This window comes from Ascaphus truei, chromosome 21 (genome assembly GCF_040206685.1).
Source record: "Ascaphus truei isolate aAscTru1 chromosome 21, aAscTru1.hap1, whole genome shotgun sequence".
NCBI classification, from domain to species: Eukaryota; Metazoa; Chordata; class Amphibia; order Anura; family Ascaphidae; genus Ascaphus; species Ascaphus truei.
The window spans coordinates 6,710,696-6,730,598 of record NC_134503.1 but is presented as its reverse complement, the minus strand read 5'-3'; the positions used below and the strand labels follow the sequence as shown (position 1 = coordinate 6,730,598).

The 19,903-nt window shown below is 44.6% G+C and overlaps 2 protein-coding genes across 7 annotated transcripts in view; one reads left to right on the top strand and one right to left on the bottom strand.

Annotated features, from left to right (window-relative positions):
* The window catches only part of TSC1 (TSC complex subunit 1), a 32,064-nt gene extending 22,210 nt beyond the window's left edge, over positions 1–9,854 (top strand). For all 3 annotated transcript variants that reach the window (XM_075578761.1, XM_075578762.1, XM_075578763.1), the window contains exons 15-22: positions 358–401; positions 883–1,049; positions 1,145–1,327; positions 2,589–2,699; positions 4,548–4,670; positions 5,111–5,298; positions 5,946–6,107; positions 6,683–9,854. In XM_075578761.1, the coding sequence (XP_075434876.1) occupies positions 358–401; positions 883–1,049; positions 1,145–1,327; positions 2,589–2,699; positions 4,548–4,670; positions 5,111–5,298; positions 5,946–6,107; positions 6,683–7,166 (1,462 nt within the window). In that variant the 3' untranslated portion in view covers positions 7,167–9,854. The remainder of the gene's footprint in view (positions 1–357; positions 402–882; positions 1,050–1,144; positions 1,328–2,588; positions 2,700–4,547; positions 4,671–5,110; positions 5,299–5,945; positions 6,108–6,682) is intronic.
* Positions 9,855–10,357: 503 nt separating this feature from the next.
* On the bottom strand, positions 10,358–17,687 carry SPACA9 (sperm acrosome associated 9). 4 transcript variants are annotated; one of them, XM_075578759.1, is made up of 5 exons: positions 17,523–17,687; positions 15,801–15,963; positions 13,279–13,481; positions 12,220–12,448; positions 10,358–10,427 (listed from the first exon to the last, which is right to left on the bottom strand). In XM_075578759.1, exons 2-5 carry the CDS (start codon positions 15,942–15,944, stop codon positions 10,419–10,421), a joined length of 585 nt encoding a protein of 194 aa, XP_075434874.1. In that variant the 5' UTR covers positions 15,945–15,963; positions 17,523–17,687; the 3' UTR covers positions 10,358–10,418. The 4 variants fall into 4 exon arrangements, with proteins under 4 accessions (XP_075434874.1, XP_075434873.1, XP_075434872.1 ...); XM_075578758.1 differs by lacking the exon at positions 10,358–10,427 and adding an exon at positions 16,370–16,418 and having other exon boundaries at positions 10,464–12,448; XM_075578757.1 differs by lacking the exon at positions 10,358–10,427 and having other exon boundaries at positions 10,464–12,448.
* Between the last annotated feature and the right edge of the window lie 2,216 nt (positions 17,688–19,903).

The following is a 19,903-nucleotide window of genomic DNA, read 5'->3' as shown; positions in this document are numbered from 1 at the left end:
TTCAGCAGCCTTGCATATTACTGAAGATGAATGTTGTTCAGCACATCAGCTGGCTTTCTGTAACTGGGGCATACTGGAAGCAGAAACTGTTTCCCATCAGAGGTTCCGATTTGAAGTGATCTTGTGCGGTCAATGTATTCCTATTCTAGGCATATTCCTATTTCTCTTGGTTTTTATTTTCACTGCCTCTACCCCATTGCTCCATGCATATACAACCATATCATGCAGCCTTTTCCTACAGCCTTCTCCAATTGTTTGGTCTCTTTAATCATCCAGAATATCTCATGGCCAGAAACCAATATCTTGCTTGTAAACCCTATAACAACAAATCTAACGGTTCCCCTCTGATTTCAACAGGTTGCCTTTACCCAGCAAATCGGCTGATTGGACTCACTTTGGAGGTAATATTTATCTAAAGCTATTCCTTTCGCCGCTATGCTATTTCACACTATCCGGTTCTAAGGATCTCACTGCTTCAGCACAGTTGGCTGTCATTGATTGAGCCACTTGCGCTGTAGCAGGGATATCCTGAAAACCTGACTTGTTGGTGGCCCTTGAGGACTGGAGTTGGTGACCCCTGTTTTTTAAACAATTGTTTAAATATCCTGCTTTATCGTGCACAAATGTGTTGCTCCCAGAGTCCTGTTCTGCTGTTGAATCGTATTAGTGCTGTCTCTTCTGGCTTCAGCCAGAAAACGGGAAGCGACTGTGTCGTAAGGCAGGGTTGCGAGCTTATTGCGTGTGACGCCGATACTTTCGTTTCACGAATGAGGCCTGCAATGTCTCGCTGCTGGAGAGGCGGCAGTCATACTTTCTGTAATGACGCACGTAACCATCTCGGGTCTGGTTCTGTCATTTGTATACATTTCAACCTGTTGGCAGGTTCTCCCCCGTCCGATGAGATCCACACACTGCGAAACCAGCTGGTGCTTCTTCACAACCAGCTTTTGTACGAGAGGTTCAAGAGGCAGCAACATGCCTTGCGCAACCGAAGGCTTCTGCGCAAAGTGATCGAAGTGACTGCGCTGGAGGAGGAGAATGCTGCTATGGTCAGTGCATTTTTGGCAGCCTGTCATGGGTGCAGTGTATTGAAGGGTTCCATCGTCCACTCGCTTAATCAAGTGTTCACCTTCTTTCATGGTAGAAAGGTCAGTTGAAGCTGCAGGAAAAGGACATCCAGTCTCTTAAGGAGAGCCTTCAGAAGGAGCAGACACGGTACATAGGGGTGCAGGAAGAGAGGGTGTCCGTGGTCGCTCAGCTCCACGATCAGATCCGACAACTTCAGCACGACCGCAAGGAGTTCTACAACCAGACCCAGGAGCTGCAGGTGGGAAACTGACCTACGGGGCAGCTGGCATTTGTATTCAGTGGCAGATGACTCGTCTCTTCCGTGTGACAGAACGGTCATGTCAAACCTTAGCTGTAAAATGAGGATGGGGGGGACATTGGTGCAATACTGTCACAGAATAGCAGGCTCTCTGTAGTTCTGTTGTGCAGCTAGGAGGGGCTTATCATGGTGATTATACATTGGGGTTTAGAGGCAATCCTCCCTGCGAGAGGGTTCAACAAGACTTCTTATTCTTTTATATTCGGTGATCTACAGAAAACGTTTTCTTCTCCCTGCACTTTGCTTTACAGTAGGGTAAATACGCTTATTTTCCTACCTTTACATACAATTCAAATCGCGCTATGCGTAAACAAAATGATAGTATTTCAAATAACAGGACTATACATTGGGCGCACAGCAATACAGAATACAAGTCTCTTTTGAATTGACCGCAAGGTGTCCAAGCATGCAGGCTGGGAAAGGAAGGGAGATGTTATCATGGTTCAAAGACACGGTATAATCTTGATTTCAAAGTGAGCCATGGTATTAAAATGTTCACCATTTGCCTTGTGATTTGACCCTGTGCTGCAATGATTTTATTGATTAAAAAGATATATGCACTGGAGCTTGGATGCTGTCAACCTGCTGAGTGAGACTTCCTCCATGTGACTGACTGGCGACAAGGTTTACACTCCCGATGCATTACACTAGTTCAGCGTTTCCAAACCTTATTTACATTGCATATTTTCTAGCAGGGAGTGCACAAACGCCTAATTAACAATGTATTGCCGACAGATCAGTCAATTGCTAACAAAACTGTTTGATTTCTGGCGGTGTCATGTACTGCATTCGTGGGGGAACCCTCTAAAGGCCCCAATCTGCACCTCGGGGGTGTGCTCACCGCATGGGAGGGGTTATAGTTATCGATTACTGCGAGTGCTTCCAAAGTCATGCCCCACAATGCCTTGCTGCTGTGAATGCGACCATTGTGGGGAGCCATTTTGGAAGCTCCTGCTGTAATTGACAGCAATACCAACCATAAGGTGCAGTTTGGGACCCGACTAAGTGCGCAGTCCCGACAAGAGCTCAGGAACTCCTTATACTGCCTGGGATCCGCAATTCCTTTCCCTGTTGGGGAATCCCTGCACTAGTTCAATGCAAGGCATGGTTAGTTACATATATCTTTGTTTTAAGCCGCTTTGAGTCAGTGCGTGCAGGCTACTATTAGTGCTGCTCTTTCATGCTTTTTCTGTTGTCGCAGACCAAGCTGGAGGATTGTTGGAGTATGATAGCCGACCTGCGATTGGAGGTGAAGCAAGCCAATAACAAGGTGTGCAACACCGAACTCCGACTCAGCCAGGTGTCTCAGAAGGTAAGCAACAGGTTAATTTCCATCCTCTCCATTCGCCCCCCCTACCTGTTACCATATGTATTTGTGTATGGGGCATTGTGCGGTTGTAATTAATGGTTCTATGGCAGGGCTATTGCCCATCACTTTGAGAAAATGGCAAACACTTTTTTTCTGTACCTGAATGCATCAAAATATTTGTGCACACGGCAAAAAAAGATTGTTTATGTATTTGGTTGGCAGGGTTAAAAAGAGCCTGCAATATACATTGTGTAAGGATTAGAGGGGGGAGAAATGCACACTACTCAACTATTCAATCTCTAAATGTATAGTCCAGGTACCCTTATTTTTATTGGTGCCCTGGCTTAGCACAGGCAATACTAAAGTTACAGTACCAGGCAGGAAAGGTATTTATTGACAGTCTGAAACCCCCATAAACAGGGCAAGAAAAGGCTTTACTTTTGCAACGAGCAGGAGGCTTCTGCCTCGGTGTCCGAGTTGCGTCTTAGGCCAGATTGCCCTTCAGATGGGACTTGGAGCAGCAGCATGTACATTGTGCAGTGACGGTCACATTTTATACCCTGGAAGAGACCCAAAGTGCACGCCAAGCGTTGTCCGGGCTGCTGTTGATCATGTGGGTGCGATAGTTGCATTTTATGGACAATGCATATACTTATGTAGCCTCCTATGCCCAAGGGAAACTACGCGGGCGACTACGCGTGCTGCTATACCTGTTGCTCACATGAGGCCTAAACTCCCGCCACTGGGAACCTAGGGTGAGCTCCTTCTCCTTAGTGCAGCGCCTCCACCTCTGAGGGATCCCAGCTTTGGTGGGATAACCCTATCACAGGAACTCAGATAAATGAATACACACAGGTATAAAACAAGTATTTACTGTACACACCCACACCAAACCAGTACCAGTATCCCAGTGCAATAGCCGCAGCATAGACAAATGCCACAACGTACTCGGGGTGCAGTGACGCCAATAACACTGGTGTCCTTCCCAATGTCAGTCCAACCCAAGTGTGAGGTAGCACTACCCCTCTAGACCATTGGTGCACTTAATACCTCCCTGAGCAATCCTGTACCCAGGTACCGCTGTTGAGCAAGGTATCAGTCTGGTCCCACAACATGGGGCCTCCAATAATCTCTTCTCCTTACAGTCCTAATACGCCTCATGGGGGAACTCCAGCAGGAGTGTGTCCCGTAATGTCTATAGGGGCCTGGTCCTAGGCCGGAGGGCACCGCGTGGCCGTCCGGTCACCGATGTCTGAACACTGTAACTACAGCAATACTAAGGGGAGCGTCCCTACCTGGGGCCTTCCCTACAATACTGAGGGGACTTAGGGCCTAAGGGGCAGTTCTAGACCTAGTCCAGGGAAGCACTACCTGCTCTGCTGACTCCCTCTGGCACGAATGGAGCCAGTGCGCCAGTTGGACAAACGCATATCCTGCTTCTTGAGCCTTATTGGCTGCCCATGTGGTGCCGCACCGCTCTTGCGGAGCTATCTAACATGGCCGCCGCACTCTGCACCTACTGCGTATGCGCACCTCCTGCATGTGCAACATCCAAGATGGCTGCCGCCTGCCCTGGAGCGCTCCCAATCGCAAATGTTGTGTTGCCTGGTATTTTACTTTCTTGTATTGTGCAAGCACTGCAAACTACCTTCAAAACATTTGTAATAAAGAGCTTCCTAATATTGCTAGAGGAATATGTATGAACACTTTCTGTGATCTGTAATCTCTCGTTGCACAAATAGCCTTTTATTGTATGTATTTTTGTTTTTCACATGGTATTTTCATGCAAAATGTCCTTCATACTCAAGTTCAACTGCGGAGCGGTGTAATCGTGTCTGCTTTCTTTCCTAGCTCTCTAACAGCGAGTCGGTACAGCATCAGATGGAGTTCCTGAACAGGCAGCTTCTGGTGCTGGGGGAGGTCAACGAGTTGTATGTGGAGCAGCTGCAGCACAAGCATACGAACACCGCAAAGGTATTTAAACTCCGATTGGCGGGTACACGATGCAGCTGTGGAAGCCATAGGTGGCTCATAGCCAAAGATCTGCCTTTGGAAAAAAGGCTTGTTGCATTGTTATCCTCACTATTTTCTGCAATTGTAATAAGTGCATGAAGACAGGATGATTTCTTCTGAATACTGATATTCAATATGCCTTTTATAGTACTGCTCTGTAACTCCTACATGTTCCTGTGAAGTGCAGTCTATATATATATTTTTCTTATCTTGTTTAATCACTCAAAATGCACGCATTTCTTTGTTTGCATTACATTTCACCCAAAATGTATAGCAGTGAAATATGTTACACCCCAGGTAGTTTTGTGTGTGTCTCATTTTTACACCCTGGAGTCTCTTCTCCTCTCCCCCCCCCCCCCCCCCCCTCCCTACTGACTAATTGAGGTCCTTAATCCCTGTAGGAAGTGGAGTTACTGCAGTTCTCCTCTAGGAAGGAATTGGAGAAAGCTCGGAGTCTTGTTGTTCAACAAAGTCAGAGACTGGAATGCATGCAGAGACGCATTGTGGAGCTGGATGCTCAGCTGGCAAAGAAAGAGCTGCTCTTCCTGGAACAGAAGAAATTCTTGGAGGATGTGAAGGTTAAGGACAGGTAATCTGCATATCTGGCAAAGCCTTTCTCCATCTTTGTTTCAATAGTTCAGTATCTCTCAGGCTGCAGAGTTGCTCTGTGATTATATGATGCAGGATTATTTAGGCAAACCTTATGGTGACTGCCGTTTAGCCACTGACTGTTTCGGTCCTGAGGTTAGAATTGGGGGTTAGGGGATATTACCTCAGGCGGTGAATGGGCCCAGCGGTAGCTAATTGTCTTAGACCATCAAGGAGTCTAGACTAAATTGGTTCATAATATGCATTTTTATTTATCTACTTGGCACAGACTTAGGCCGCGTGTATGGTGCCCGCGACGGGTGACGTCGCCACCCACGAAAGTTGAATTTCACGTTGCAGCGACGTCACTAGCGACCTGACCATTGATTGGTTCAGAGGCTGTCACGTGGCGACAGCCTCTGAAAAATAAAGTTTGACTGGCTACCAAATTGTCCCTCCGTCGCGTCGCACTTACTATAAGCGACGGTGACAATGCATTTGTTTTGGAGCGACGTCGCCAGGCACTTCAAGCGCAGCCTAAGACTTCTATCCATGTTTTGCTCTTAATCAGTGCTTTTGTTTCCAGAAGGGACAGTAACGCATTGTGAAGTGGATCCAGTTGTAATTTTAACATATTTCTGTGTTCAGAGGCTTGTTGCAAGCTGTGGAGAGCAGGTACAAAGCTCAGAGGAGGATAACCCAGTTTTTAGAGATGGATATCCTTGGTCTGTACAGCCGACTGGAGAAGGAAGGTCTTATAAAGAATCCAGCAGAAGAAAAAACAGAAACCGCAGAAGCGGCTGAGGAAAGGTGAGCATCGGCATATCTTCTCAGTCTATTTCCAGCCATAGGGCACTTCAAGGCTTGGCAACAGCTAATTGCCTCTCCACTCTTTGGGTCCCTGTAGTAGCCAAGTCTCAAAATGTAACTTTACCTGCATCCAGTTCACTGTGAGAGGCCACTTGTCCACCACAGGGACCCAGAACAGGAATGATCACGGCTGCTAAAGAACCGCGTCAGAAGCAGAGATGCCAATTACCGCTCTGCTTTCAAAAGCTGTGCCGAACTATGTCTTGGCGCGCTCTACAGAGCATTCGCAACTCTGCTGCAGATGCAGATAGTCTTTTCAGTAGCACTGGTCTTCCCCCAATCTTCCAGTAGTCATGGATAAGTTGTGTTTTTTTCGAGCCCTGATGGTAGCAGCCCCCTATAGTCGGCTAAAGCTCATGGGTTTGAGTCAATAGCCGATTCCATGAAAGAAATGAAAGTGTTACTCTGCACAATATTAGAGTTTTTAATGGATGATTGGGTGACTGTAGCTGGAATTGTTGACCTTCTCGCTCAATCTGATGTAAACATGATCTCCCCAACTCCCTCCCTTCCAGGTGTGACACAAACAACGATAGTGTTGCAGGCCCTGCAGTTGGCATCAAAGAAGAAATAAATGGTAGCAATGGCAATCCCCCAAAGCGCACAAGCATCTGCAGCAGTGGAGGAAGCAGCAGAGGTGGGAGCAGCAGCAGCAGCGCCTCCACCCCGGAGAGAGGAACAATGGCACCATGCAGCCGGCGGGAGATGGCACTACCCTCCAGGGTCCCTCTGACTGTTGGCTCCTACCCAAACTCCAAAAGTTTTCTCGGCATGCGGGCCCGCGAGCTGTTTCGCAACAAGAGCGAGAGCCAGTGCGATGAGGAAACGCTCGGCATCAGCAGCCTCTCTCAGATTGTAAAGACTGAACTCTGCCAGGAACCCGGCACAGAGGCCAACGCAGGAGGCTCGCCTACACCAAGCAATGCAGGAGGCTCGCCGATCACAAGCAATACAGAACCGCCACGTGTGAGGCGGCTTCAAATCATGGACTATGACTAGCTAGACACATCATGACCACAGTTAGGAGAGGAGCCGAGCAATCAGTGTTATGTTCCTTCTGGCTCCTGGCTCAAAAGGAGGGTCTAAAACTCCAATAAACCTGTCTTGCTACTTCTGCGGTGCAATGGTAGCAGACTTCCTGAACTGGAAGAGAATGTCCGAATAGACACTTTAACCATACTTCGATGTTTCCATGGCCCTTCTTTCCTTTTATATTCCATCATCTCAACTTATTTTTTTTTTTTTTTCTTCCTACCAGATGTACGTTTCTCCGCCCCTCCCCTCCCTCCCTTAATTGGCAGAGTGGGCTTGTGAATGGATGGAATGAGTGGGTAATGGACAGTGGGTGACAGTGCTCTGGTCACATCCTTTATCCCTTCTGGCCGCAACCATCTGCCCTAGTCAGACTGAGACTAATGCTTTTGGTTTCTAAAATCATGTCCACGTTGATTTGCTGGTCTCTTGCATTCACCGAGTGGCTATGGCTTTGGAAGACTTAAAAAGTAATGGCAGAATATTGTGAATTAAAGTTCCTTCTAGTTGTCCTTACCAAAGCACATTAAATATCTGTGTACTGGAAACCATTGGCTCTTGGCAGAGCAATGTGTTAGACTCTTTCTCCGCAGAGGTGTTAAAGCGTAGGTAGTTTTTACCTTTCCACAGCATCTCCGTCGTTCTCTCTGGCACTGGGATACTCCAGCTTAGTCCAGAATATGGCTCAGGTTATAAGTGACTTCATAAATAAGTGGAGTGCCAAAAATGACCATAGGGGACCAACCGCTTCTAGGGGCTTATCCTGTTGACGCAACTCTCATGCTTCTAATTCTGCCAAGAGGTGTCTCCAGTCCAGAGATTGCTGTGCCATCGAAGGGATGCATTCTCTTGTGTGGCAAGCAATGCACATGTCTGGTTCCTTGCTTCATCTTTTCATTTTGCAATGTGTTGAACCCTTTTAACTGCTGAAGGATCTGTTCTGTTCCACTGGCATCAAAACAATCCTTGTCTGGCCGAAGGTCGTCAGAAAATGGAGCAGGTAGTTTCACCAAACAATGTGGCACTGACACTAACCCTTTCAGATTAAACACTACGTACAAGCATTCTGCATACCTCACACATTCATGTTCTTGTGTACATATGGAAGGCATTCAGAATTATACTGACATAATCTGAGCTCTTGCTGTTTGTGCAAGATTATATTAAATGAGGCCTACCCCGGAGCAAATACACAGCTGTCCAAAAGAATCAGATTTTCCTTGGCACAGGAGTCGTCCACCGCCTCAAATCAGTTTGGCTTTGCACCATTGACAAAGGCTTAATCTTTAGATTTGTTTTTAATTGGATTTTTTTTTTATGTTAACCATGTACAACTCTACAATTTGGCAAATTCAAAAATTGTACTAGAGCAAAAAAACATAGTCTGCTAGACTTTGCTTCTCAAGCTATTGAAGTGTTGGGATGGTGTAATTGTAATGCATGAACCTTTTCATGCAATGTATTGTTAACCAATGCATTACAAGCACCATTAGGAGTCCAAACTAAAACCAGCCATTGCTATGGATTTAAACACCTTGAGATAGGATCGTTCCTGGGTATGCATTTTTGTTGACTTCAGAACTGGCTTCTTTTGTGTTCTGGGGATATGCGCTTTCACCTTTTTGATATACCTTTGAATTATGCCGCTTCTGATTTACTTTCTTTGGACCAACATGAATGGTGTAGGACTTTAGCTTCTCAAGCACATAATACATCAAGATTTATGATGTCTTGGATTGAATGGTCATGGATACCAATGTTAAAAAAATAAATATATTTTCATTGAACCAATGAAATGGATCACAGCCTGCCAAAAAGCTAGGATTATCCAAGATCAATGTGACCAATAGACTTTAAACTAGCTTGTAACATTGGTGATTCTGATTTTGTCCAATAATATCCTCGTACAGATCAGAAAACCCTGGAACAAGGCGTCTTGCAAGTCTCCCTGGTCTTTACTAACCTCCCCACTCTTGACTTCCCATGAATCTTGACCATTTGTTACCTGGGAGGTGCAGCTTGTAGTTTAACAGGGGGTCTCAACTCCAGTCCTCACCCCTCTCCCCCAACAGGTCAGGTGTTCAGATATCTCCGTTTCAGCACTGAGCCACCTGTGCTGAAGCAGGGATATCCTGAAAACCTGACACTGGTATATTGAGGACTGGAGTTGGCCACGCCTGTAGGTACAGTGTATCTGCTTAAGCCATGCAAGACTGACCCACGTATATGGTACGGCAGGATTAGTAAAAGCAGCTTGGACACCATTGAGATGTGCCTCTGATTCAATGGTGCTTGAACTGGGGAGCTTGTTATGCCCTGGATGTGCAGAGTATCTGTATGCATGTGATGGAAGCTGCGAATGAAGTCTACCCACCAACAGACACAGGGAGTTTCACATTTGCATTTCTTGTCACCTCCAGTTTAAAAATTTTTTTTTTTTCTTCCTTTCTCTTTGTGTCCCATTCTTGCCATCCTATATTTAATTGTCCAGCAGGTAGATAATTTCACAATGCAATTGGATTGCCGTGGAGAGGGGCAATTCCACAGTTAGAGACACAGAATGTTAAACTCGAGCTGTCTGGGTGTCCAGAAATGTTAAGACGGTTTGCTTGTGTTTAACTGTGAACAAATAAAACAAATGATTGTTTTGCACTATTTTTTTTGTTGCTGGTGTTTTAATAAAAAAAAAACTGTGTTTCATCACACTTAGCCAGTATAACCAACCCCACACTGATGAGACCCATTAAGGTCGAAACGGCTGTCTTTGGGTGGGTTTACTGGCTATGCATCTTAACCCAGGCTGTGCTCTAAGCTGTGAAATGCAGCAAGCGAAAGCTTACAGGGAACCATGTTGTATGGTTTCGAAACAATTGCATGTCATTTCCCAGAATCCCTTGCTGCAGTGGAAGCGCTGTGTGCTGGATGATAATGGTGAAAGGTGAGGTTGCAGACCTGTCTAAGACATGCAAATGAGCATACAGTAATATTTCTATTTGAGAGATATATATATATATATATATATATATATATATATATATAATTGGTTTTTTTTTTTTTACTGCTATATTAACTATTTAGGGAATAGGAAAATAAAATCTAATCCCCTTTACCATGAACTTTGGACTAGGAAGAACAAATCTAATAGGACAAGTTTAAGGTGAAGTTGCTGCATTATTTTTATTATGAAGGATGAAATTCCATAGCGAGAAAAGGTTTCCGCTATATCGCCTAAAGGAAAAAGAGAAATTGTTGAACAAAAAGGAGAATTGTCTGCATAGTTTTATTTTAAATATAGTGCTGGAAGTGTACAACAAAAAACAAAGTGCTGGAGGTGAACACACAATTTTAGGGGTTTGCGATGTAAACACTGGGTACATTCTTCAGGCTTCCTTTTATCTGAGAAAATGAAATTACAACCCAAGCAGAGTCGTGTCACTGACCCCAACTGATTCAAATGCAAGATCATGAAGTCCATTGGACTTGTAGCCATGGCTACTAAACTGAGCAAAACTGCATTGAGTCTCTTTTGCTTGAATGGGGCGTAAGTAATGTCAATGCTTTAGCACCATTTAGTAACTCTGGGCTTTAGCATCAGGAAGTGTAAATGCAGTGTTGTGCAAGACTGGAGATTAGGTGTGACATATACAGTATACAAAAGGCAACAGCAACACATCTAACTCGCAAAAGTTTGTAAATCTATTACACTGCCGTTTGTGGGGATCTAGCTCTATCCAGGCAAATAGGGGGGGGTGGAGAAACGCTGTACATGATGCATCAGAAAAATCCTGTTGAACGCAATGGGCTTTTTTCTATCATACCTCCTGGAGCAATATTTTATTATTTTTTGTGCCCAGCATTACACAGGTTTTGTCTTGTGTCCATATGACTTCATTTACATCAGATGCAATTATGTCAGTGGAATGGCTGAGTGAGGAAGGTGTGAAGCGGCATCCTCCTTTTATAAAGCCTACATAGGTGCTTGTACGTGACTTGGCGATAGCTGTACTGGGGTTGCGAGTAGAAATTCTACCTGCTTGCGCAAGGGTGGGCAACTCCAGTCCTCAAGGGCCACCAACAGGTCAGGTTTTCAGGAAATCCCTGTTTCAGCACAGGTGGTGAAGTGGGGATATTCTGAAAACCTGACCTGTTGATAGCCCTTGAGGACTGGTTTTGCCCACCACTCTGCTAGCCACAAATACTGGGGGGTGTTTTTGTTTTTTTGGGGGGTTTTTTCTCCTTCAATCGGAGTTACCCCGCCATCCTCAAAGGGTTCCCTACAATTCACTGGTCATTTTAAAATGGCATCAAATACAGAAGAATTGACCCTGCCTCTGATCTCAGACACGCTGCTAGAGATGGTTGGGGGTTCGTTAACCAAAAAAGTTTGCAAACTACTGCCATAGGTGTAAAGTTAATTCTGCCTCAATGTTTAGGATTAACAAGACTTTCTGCTTGTGGAGCAAGCCTATTGTAACCTGAACTGAACTATTCATGCATTTTTTGGATGGGGGTTGCTACCTTAAAGAAATTTTTGTTTGTAATAAAACCTGTTGACCACAGTACAGCCCCCACTGTTCTGATGAGGGAAGTGCAGTGTCTTTTGAAAAAGCCTCATTGTGCCACTTCAGCACAGGGAGTTGGAGACCAATCACAACTAGCATTAAGCCCCTCTGACTGTCACTTTACCCTCTGCTGGATAACTGCATCTGTCCCTCACACTGGTTGCGTGCGTCTATGGATGTTTGATGCTTGGTCATTACTAGGGTCTTTAGTGGGGTAGGGTTTCCACTGCTCCATTTCTCAAGAACGCACATTACTATCGATAGCAAAGTGTGAGCTAAATTGTAGCAGTGATTTGCAAACAAGTGAAAGGCGAGCAAAGCGCGTGCGTGGCTGTGTTACAATTCTATGAGGTGTACAATCTGCCTGTAGGTCTCCAGGCTGGTTTCAGTGACTCTAAAGAGCCTTTATTTTTACTCTTTCTAATGTGTTGCTGGTGAGAAGAATCCAACTGACTAACCCTGGTCTGAGTCCCTGTGGTTAGTGAGACATTCTCTCCTGCCTTAGCCCCACTCTGGTTTTTCTGACCGGCGCGGTCTGTCAGCTGCTGGATGTGGGGCTGTGGCTTCTCCATCTTGTACACAGCCTCCCTGATGATGTCCAGAACAATGGGGATCAGGCTCACCACTCCCCCATAGAAATTCTTGGCTTCGTCGCAGCTCAGATGGTTCACAACATCATGGGGGTATCTGTATAAAACACATTTGCACTCATTGAACTACTTGCAGATAACTTGGCTTTGTTGCCCATATACAGTAGATTGCAATAGTTTTGCTCTGAAGTCAGAGTGGTCCATTCTGGACCTGCCCCCACGTGTTCAGCATGAGCACTTTTGGAAGGAGTGACCTTGTGATAATGTCCCTGCTTGAGAAGCAAGAAAACCTGGTTCGAATCATTGACCACTTCAATAAGCGGTACTAAACTGGCTTAAGGCATTTGGCACCGCTTAATACATCTGGCCCTTCAACTCATTGAGTTCAGGTTCCAAACATTGACTGTATGTGGAGCGCAATTATACTCTGGTGCTGTGTTGAACCTATTGGAAGTCCACTGTCTTATAAAGGGGCTATTTACGGTTTCTCGGATGCAAAACTTCATCCACATGCCACCTCCCCCATTAGTTGTACAAATCACCTCTGACTAGGAGCTCAATTTCAAGTGACCCATGTATCAATGCAGAGAGAAGATGGTTTAGACCCACTGCTCTTGTTTTGTTGAGCAGAGCTGTGGCCTATGTAAGAACAGTTTCTTACATTGGATGCAGACTTTTAGTAGCGCAATGTAATACATCTCATTATAACGTGCACTGTGTAACGCCTTCCTAACTCTGGACTCGTCCCAAGCTAGGAGAGCTGGGGCAAAACACTGTGATCCGTAGGTGCAGGATGAAATTGTTCAAGTTTTGTGGCACTATTGCCTTGATACAGACACCCAAAGTATGTTGCTTTCCCATACAGCGTTGATGGGATTACTCAAAGCGCCTGCCTCTTGCTGTAACGACTGTACCGTTGACACTTACTTGGCTCTGAGACCTGACAAGTCATTGTTTGGGCTGAGAAGGTAGGTACTTTCGTCCAACGTGCCCCCTGCTGTTCTCATGTCCGTCTGCAACCCATCCAACTTCACGCAGTAATCATTCAAATCCGTGCAGATATCCAGGAACATGGAGAGGATACGCTTGTCTGTGGTGTTATTACAATAATTATCCAAGTAGTTGCGTACCTGGAAGTTCAACACAAAGAGACTATCGGGATTTACAGAGCAACTGAAGGTAGTGTCCTAACTTTGGGCAAGTCCACTTATTTCCCTGTTCCTCGTGTCAACATTAGATTGGGAGCTTTGTGGAGCAGAGAACTCGTGTCTGCAACATTGTCCGCGTAGAAAAGTCTTGTGACAAGAATCCATTGTGTCTATGTTGTCGAAACCTTGGTAACTAGGATTTGTGCGTTTTGATGAAATTCTACATAGCAGAGCTCATGAATTTGGAATGTGTGAGGAGTTCACACCAGTGGGCCGCGGCCAGGGTGATAGTACATGCGTGAACAGCGCAATGTATGACGTTATGGCAATGTGATTGGCCATAGCGCGCGCGCACGTGTGCGTTCCATGGAGAGCAGCTTGACGAGACAAATAATTTTATATTTGCCACGCGAGCGGTTCGCCCAATGGGTTGAACCAGCTGCGTGACATCACGGCCATGCCCCCCAAAATGTGCTCCGCAACCCCCTCCCCTCCTTCCCCCCCACACAACAATTTTTAAACAGGCCAGGAATCGCCCCAGCTTCACGGTGATCGAGAGCGCGCATGCTTTCCCCCTGGCCGCGGCTTTAAATCAGTATGATAAGAGCATCTTTAGAAAGTAAGAATATTTGTAGGATAAAAAAGATGGTTTAAAGATAGTAGTAGTAATGAATCAGCCTGGAATGAGGGAGGTTTTTCAGAATGGAGTTTGGTTGTACAAGTAAACATCTCACAGGGATATCTGAGATATAAATAAATATATGTGTGTGTATATATATATATATAAATAAACTTTGTACTACTATGAATGTCTAAAAGATAACTGGTAAAGACGGAAATATGTTTTCTTGCTGTCTATTAATATTCATTGCCATGTATAATTTGGATGATGGTGAGAAAAAGGGTAACTTGCCTTGTATAGCTGGTTACTAGAAAGAGTATAAAGATTTTGCTTTGACATATAGATCTGGGGGGCGTGGCATTTTGTTGGGGGGGGGGTGGTGGGACGTGGCGCGGTTGCAACGGCCCTGCGCTCTTCCCCGAGGCATTTAACTTAGATGCCGCGAGTCCGCGCGAGGTCTCTGCAACCTCAACTTACCGGTGTTCTGCAGTCTGGACGTGACGTCGTGGCAACGTGGCGTCATATGACGTACGCGTCACCATGGTAACGCGCGTCAAATGCGGGGTCACATGACCCACCGGGTCACAGAGAAGGGGGGCGCAGCTCCAAAACTTTGCACACCCCTGATACAGAGAACAGAATTAGGGAATACCATCATGATGCTAGTTCCCCACTCTGATGACCCTGTATGCCTGTACTATTCTTTGTCTCTGAAGAATAAACGATTATTGGAACAAAGATACCTGCCTCAATCTTTAAGGATTTAAAGGTCCATCTTCAGTCAGCGCTTTATAAGAAAAAAACATATTTAATACTTTCAGCTTCTGCAAGCGTTACATCCCCATTTAGAATGACTGTAATAATTTGGGGATGATTCTACGGTATCCTTAGAAGCCTGAGTGACATCTTCCCTTTTTTTTTTTCCCTGCAGCATGGCAACCCTGTCTTTTTTTGTTTAATACCGCCATACTTAGAAAAGGGCTTAAGAGAACATCTTGATCTGTGCTGTTCCAGAAGAATCCAGGCAATCAGTGAGGGACTTCAATACAACGCAGGCTTATTTATATTTATTTACCTGTATCACAAATGATATCGCCTAAAATTACTCGACATTGAGGCAGTACGGGTATCGTGAAGACGGGTATCTTAGATTGTAAGCTCTTCGGGGCAGGGATTTCCTTTCCCATTGTCTGATTTTTGCTGCACTTATTGTATTATTATAATTCCCTGTACTGTATTCTTTGTGAAGCGCTGAGTACACTTTTGGCGCTATATAAATAAAGACATACAATACAATACATTCTTCACTAGAGGCGATTGTGATACTTCTAGAGTCATATAATAAAGCAGATTTTTCATCAATCTTTTTGTTGCTTCTGGAACCACACAAGCTCCCCCTTCACCCCTTGTTCTATTGGCTGCCAGAGTGAGCCCTACCCTTGGTATCCAAATTGTTTACCCAAATTGCCTGGTGGACCCCCGGGCTCGTCACTCCGAGACTGGGGGTTCTAGGGACTTCTTTCGGACTCGGGTAAAATACTGAAACAAATTCTTTATAGCTGGGATTGCTGCTTTTAACCTCAACCTCCAGCGGTCACCTCGAGCAGGCGAGGGGTCAGTTCCATTAGCAGCACAACTGCTTGATTACAACCCAGTGTTTGCAGGTGGGGCATTGATACCTGTGCCAGGGTCTTCACAGGCTTGATCTGATCATGAGCATTCTCACGGGTGCGATCCAGGGCAGTGATTAAGGTGACCTGTTGCTGTTTCAGAAGTTTGTAGCGCTGGTCCAGGATCTTCAGTGTCTGCTTTGCCTCATTCATGGTGTCACCTGTCTGTGTCCTGCAGGCATGGGAGAGGCAGGTCAAGAGATGCACACAGCTGGGAGAGGTGCCATGAACACAAATGCTGTAATGGCAGATATCTTTCTTTACAAGACATGAGCATTCATGCTTGCTATATTTTTTTGCTTGAATAATTGAAAGTTTGCCAATGTTATAGTCTTACGTTTACTTGTGTGTAATCGATAAGCATGCTCTAAGCTACCTATGATCACTGTGTATTTGCAAGCGTGTTTATTTTCAGGACGCAGAGCAGAAATTCCTTCCCCAAAAATATTGCATTTAGATGAAGGTGTCAAGGTCTACATTGTCTCACGTGCCAAGCAATGGAGACTCTTTGAATACACATGTTTTTGGTGTCATCTACACTAAGTTATTGCTACAACTCTGCATGTTTTTTGTCTCACCTGCAGCAGATAATTCTCAGGCTCTAATCCCATATGTTCTTGTTCTCATCTGTATATATAGAGAAAGAATACAGACACCATATACAGACCAACGTTTTGGCATACCAATGATGAAGGCTTTGGTATGCTGAAACGTTGGTCTGTATAGGAAGCCTATCGAATAAATACAAATAAGTATAAATACTTCCTTCGGAGTGCCTGGATGGTTTTTTTTTCATTTTTTTTTATATCTACTAGATTCTGGACAAAAAATTGTCTACCCTGGAGCACTTAGTAACCTTGTTTTCTTGTTTCAATATTATTAGTGTGCATGACCTCTATGCTTCAACTAGAACTTTAGTCTCATCTGTACCAGGTAACACACAGGCTCTGTTCCTATGTTCTTAGTCTCATCTGTACCAGGTAACACACAGGCTCTGTTCCTGTGTTCTTAGTCTCATCTGTACCAGGTAACACACAGGCTCTGTTCCTATGTTCTTAGTCTCATCTGTACCAGGTAACACACAGACTCTGTTCCTATGTTCTTAGTCACATCTGTACCAGGTAACACACATGCTCTGTTCCTATATGTTCTTAGTCTCATCTGTACCAGGTAACTCACAGGCTCTGTTCCTATGTTCTTAGTCTCATCTGTACCAGGTAACTCACAAGCTCTGTCCCTATGTTCTTAGTCACATCTGTACCAGGTAACACACATGCTCTGTTCCTATGTTCTTAGTCTCATCTGTACCAGGTAACTCACAGGCTCTGTTCCTATGTTCTTAGTCTCATCTGTACCAGGTAACTCACAGGCTCTGTTCCTATGTTCTTAGTCACATCTGTACCAGGTAACACACATGCTCTGTTCCTATATGTTCTTAGTCTCATCTGTACCAGGTAACTCACAGGCTCTGTTCCTATGTTCTTAGTCTCATCTGTACCAGGTAACTCACAGGCTCTGTTCCTATGTTCTTAGTCACATCTGTACCAGGTAACACACAGGCTCTGTTCCTATGTTCTTAGTCTCATCTGTACCAGGTAACTCACAGGCTCTGGTCCTATGTGTTCTGAGTCTCACCTATATCAGGTAACTCATATGCTGTTCCTATATTTTCTTAGTCTCACATATATCAGGTAACTCTCAAGCTTTGACCCTGCATGCTCTTTGCCTCACCTGTGCCAGGTAAATCAGAAGCTCGGCTGTTACATGCCCCCAGGGAGTCGCTGAGTGACAGCTGATGGTGTCCCGAGCTCTTTCTCTCTCTCTCTCACTGTTTCGCTCTCCCTCTCTCTTCCTTTGTCTCTCTCCCTCTGAGTAGGCTCAGTTTGTGTGTGCGTGGGGATTCCAAACTGATTGTTTGAGCCGTTGCATGGTTACCATTATGACATCTCCAGCAACTGTTTAGTTTGACTAGCAACCTCAGCATGGGCCTGATAGTGGCATGTATTTTAAACTAAAGCTACAGACAAACTTCCCCCTTCACCCCTTTAGTGCTAACAACCACAATCTACGGACATTAAGGTAGCAGAAGAATGAGATGCTTCATTTCAGGACAAGGCCCATTTCTAGCAATGAACAGAGAATGAGTGGTTCATAAGACCAGAATCACCTTGTTGGTGTAAAGGTGCATTGTCTGCTCCATGCCTAAACCCCCCTGTTCTTAAATATCCGAGACAGCAATCTAAAGTACTACTGATTATCATTGTACACTGGTAATTGGCTAGACCTTCTACGAGGACTGAGAGCAACCAAAACAAACCGCATTACAAGTCTTCAAAAATGAAGTAGCCCCCCCCCCCCCCCCCCACCTGCTAAGCGCTCCCAATGCTAGGGAGTTGGGAAGAGTTCCATTGGTGGAACTTAGCAAACTTGACACCCTCTACAATTCAATATACCGTTTTGTTCTCCAATGCAACTACAACACACATCACTGTGAAATGCTCAAAGAACTAGATTGGTCATCACTTGAATCTAGGCGCAAAGTTCACCTTTCCTGTCTTGCCTTCAAATACTTTCTGGGCAAGCTACCCAGCTACCTGAACAAGCTCCTCACCCCTACCACATGCAGCACCTATCATCTGAGATCAGACTCCAAAAGACTATTCATGGTCCCAAGGTTCAACAAAATATCCGGCCGCTCCTCCTTCTCTTACCGTGCACCCCAAAACTGGAACAACCTACCGGAGACTCTCACATCCACCACCAGTTTAAGTTCTTTCAAATCTAAGGATGTCTCACACTTTAATCTGGTCTGTAACTGTAACATAAGCCTATAATATATATTTTCTTTAACTGTGCATGCAATATCTTGTATATAATGTATACCCTGTTCATTTATGTAACTGTATTTGTAACCATGTATTATTTGTCTTAACTCTGTGCCCAGGACATACTTGAAAATGAGAGGTAACTGTCAATGTATTACTTCCTGGTAAAACATTTTATAAATAAATAAATAAATATTACTTTGGGCTTCACGGTACCCCCACACAATATGGTGATTTCAGGATTATGAAGGTGTACAGAGGAGACATTACACCAATTAGCCCATATGGCAGCTTGGCGCTTCGTAAGCATTGGCACAACCACTGCACTGAAGGTGCATTTTTTAGTTCATGAGATTTAGGTGGCTGCACAGAGATACTCCACACCATTATATAATGCAGAGTGAAAGGAAAGTAACCTTTCTTTTATTACCACCCACGGGCAAGATGTCCTAAAACAGAAGGTGACATGCAGCCTCTCAGGCAATGAATAGTATGAATGAATGTGGGGCTCCTGTTTATGCTGCAGAACTTTATGCCTTTGCTTTCTTCTGGAACTTCTATGCTTCATTGTGTTGCAATACTGCAGGCTCCAAGCAGGCGCAGCTTTGATGGTGGCATAAACAGAAATGTTTTTGAACTCTTTCAAAGTCTGAAAATCAAACATTCACAGGGCAACAGTGTCTTGCACAAGAGGCAAGTGAAGAACAGCTCTCACCGTGTATGTTATCTCAATCCGTACAGAGCTTGGATAACAACGATAAAAGGCTGCTGGTACCAAGACCTTAAACAAACCCCCATCGTAGAATAGAAATGTCTCACTCTGGAGCTTGCTTATAGGAAGAGGTGGCTGATAGTCCTGCTGTTTTTCAATACTTAGATCTTGAAGGATGGACGGGAGGGGTCCTGCATCTTTAAACCTCAGATATGATATTTAATAAAATATGCATTTCTTCCCAACCCCCTGCCATGTTTTGACAAGCTGATCTTGTGTCCAAAAAGGTTTATATAAAACGTATGTAAATAACACATTCTTGTATATTATTTGCAGTATACAGTGTACAGTTTACCGCCGTTATAAATTCCTGTCCAAAGAGCTTACAGTCTAAATTTTTATTGCCTGAAAAGCGGCTTGTCTAACCTCGCAGAAGCAGCCACTGGATCCCACATTGCCCTTAAAACTGGACCAAGAAAACCATGGTTTCTAAAGAATTTAACAATCTAATTGTCTGTCTTAAAGTTATATAACTGATTCTAGCAGCATCAATTTGGCTGCTTTTGAAAATGAAT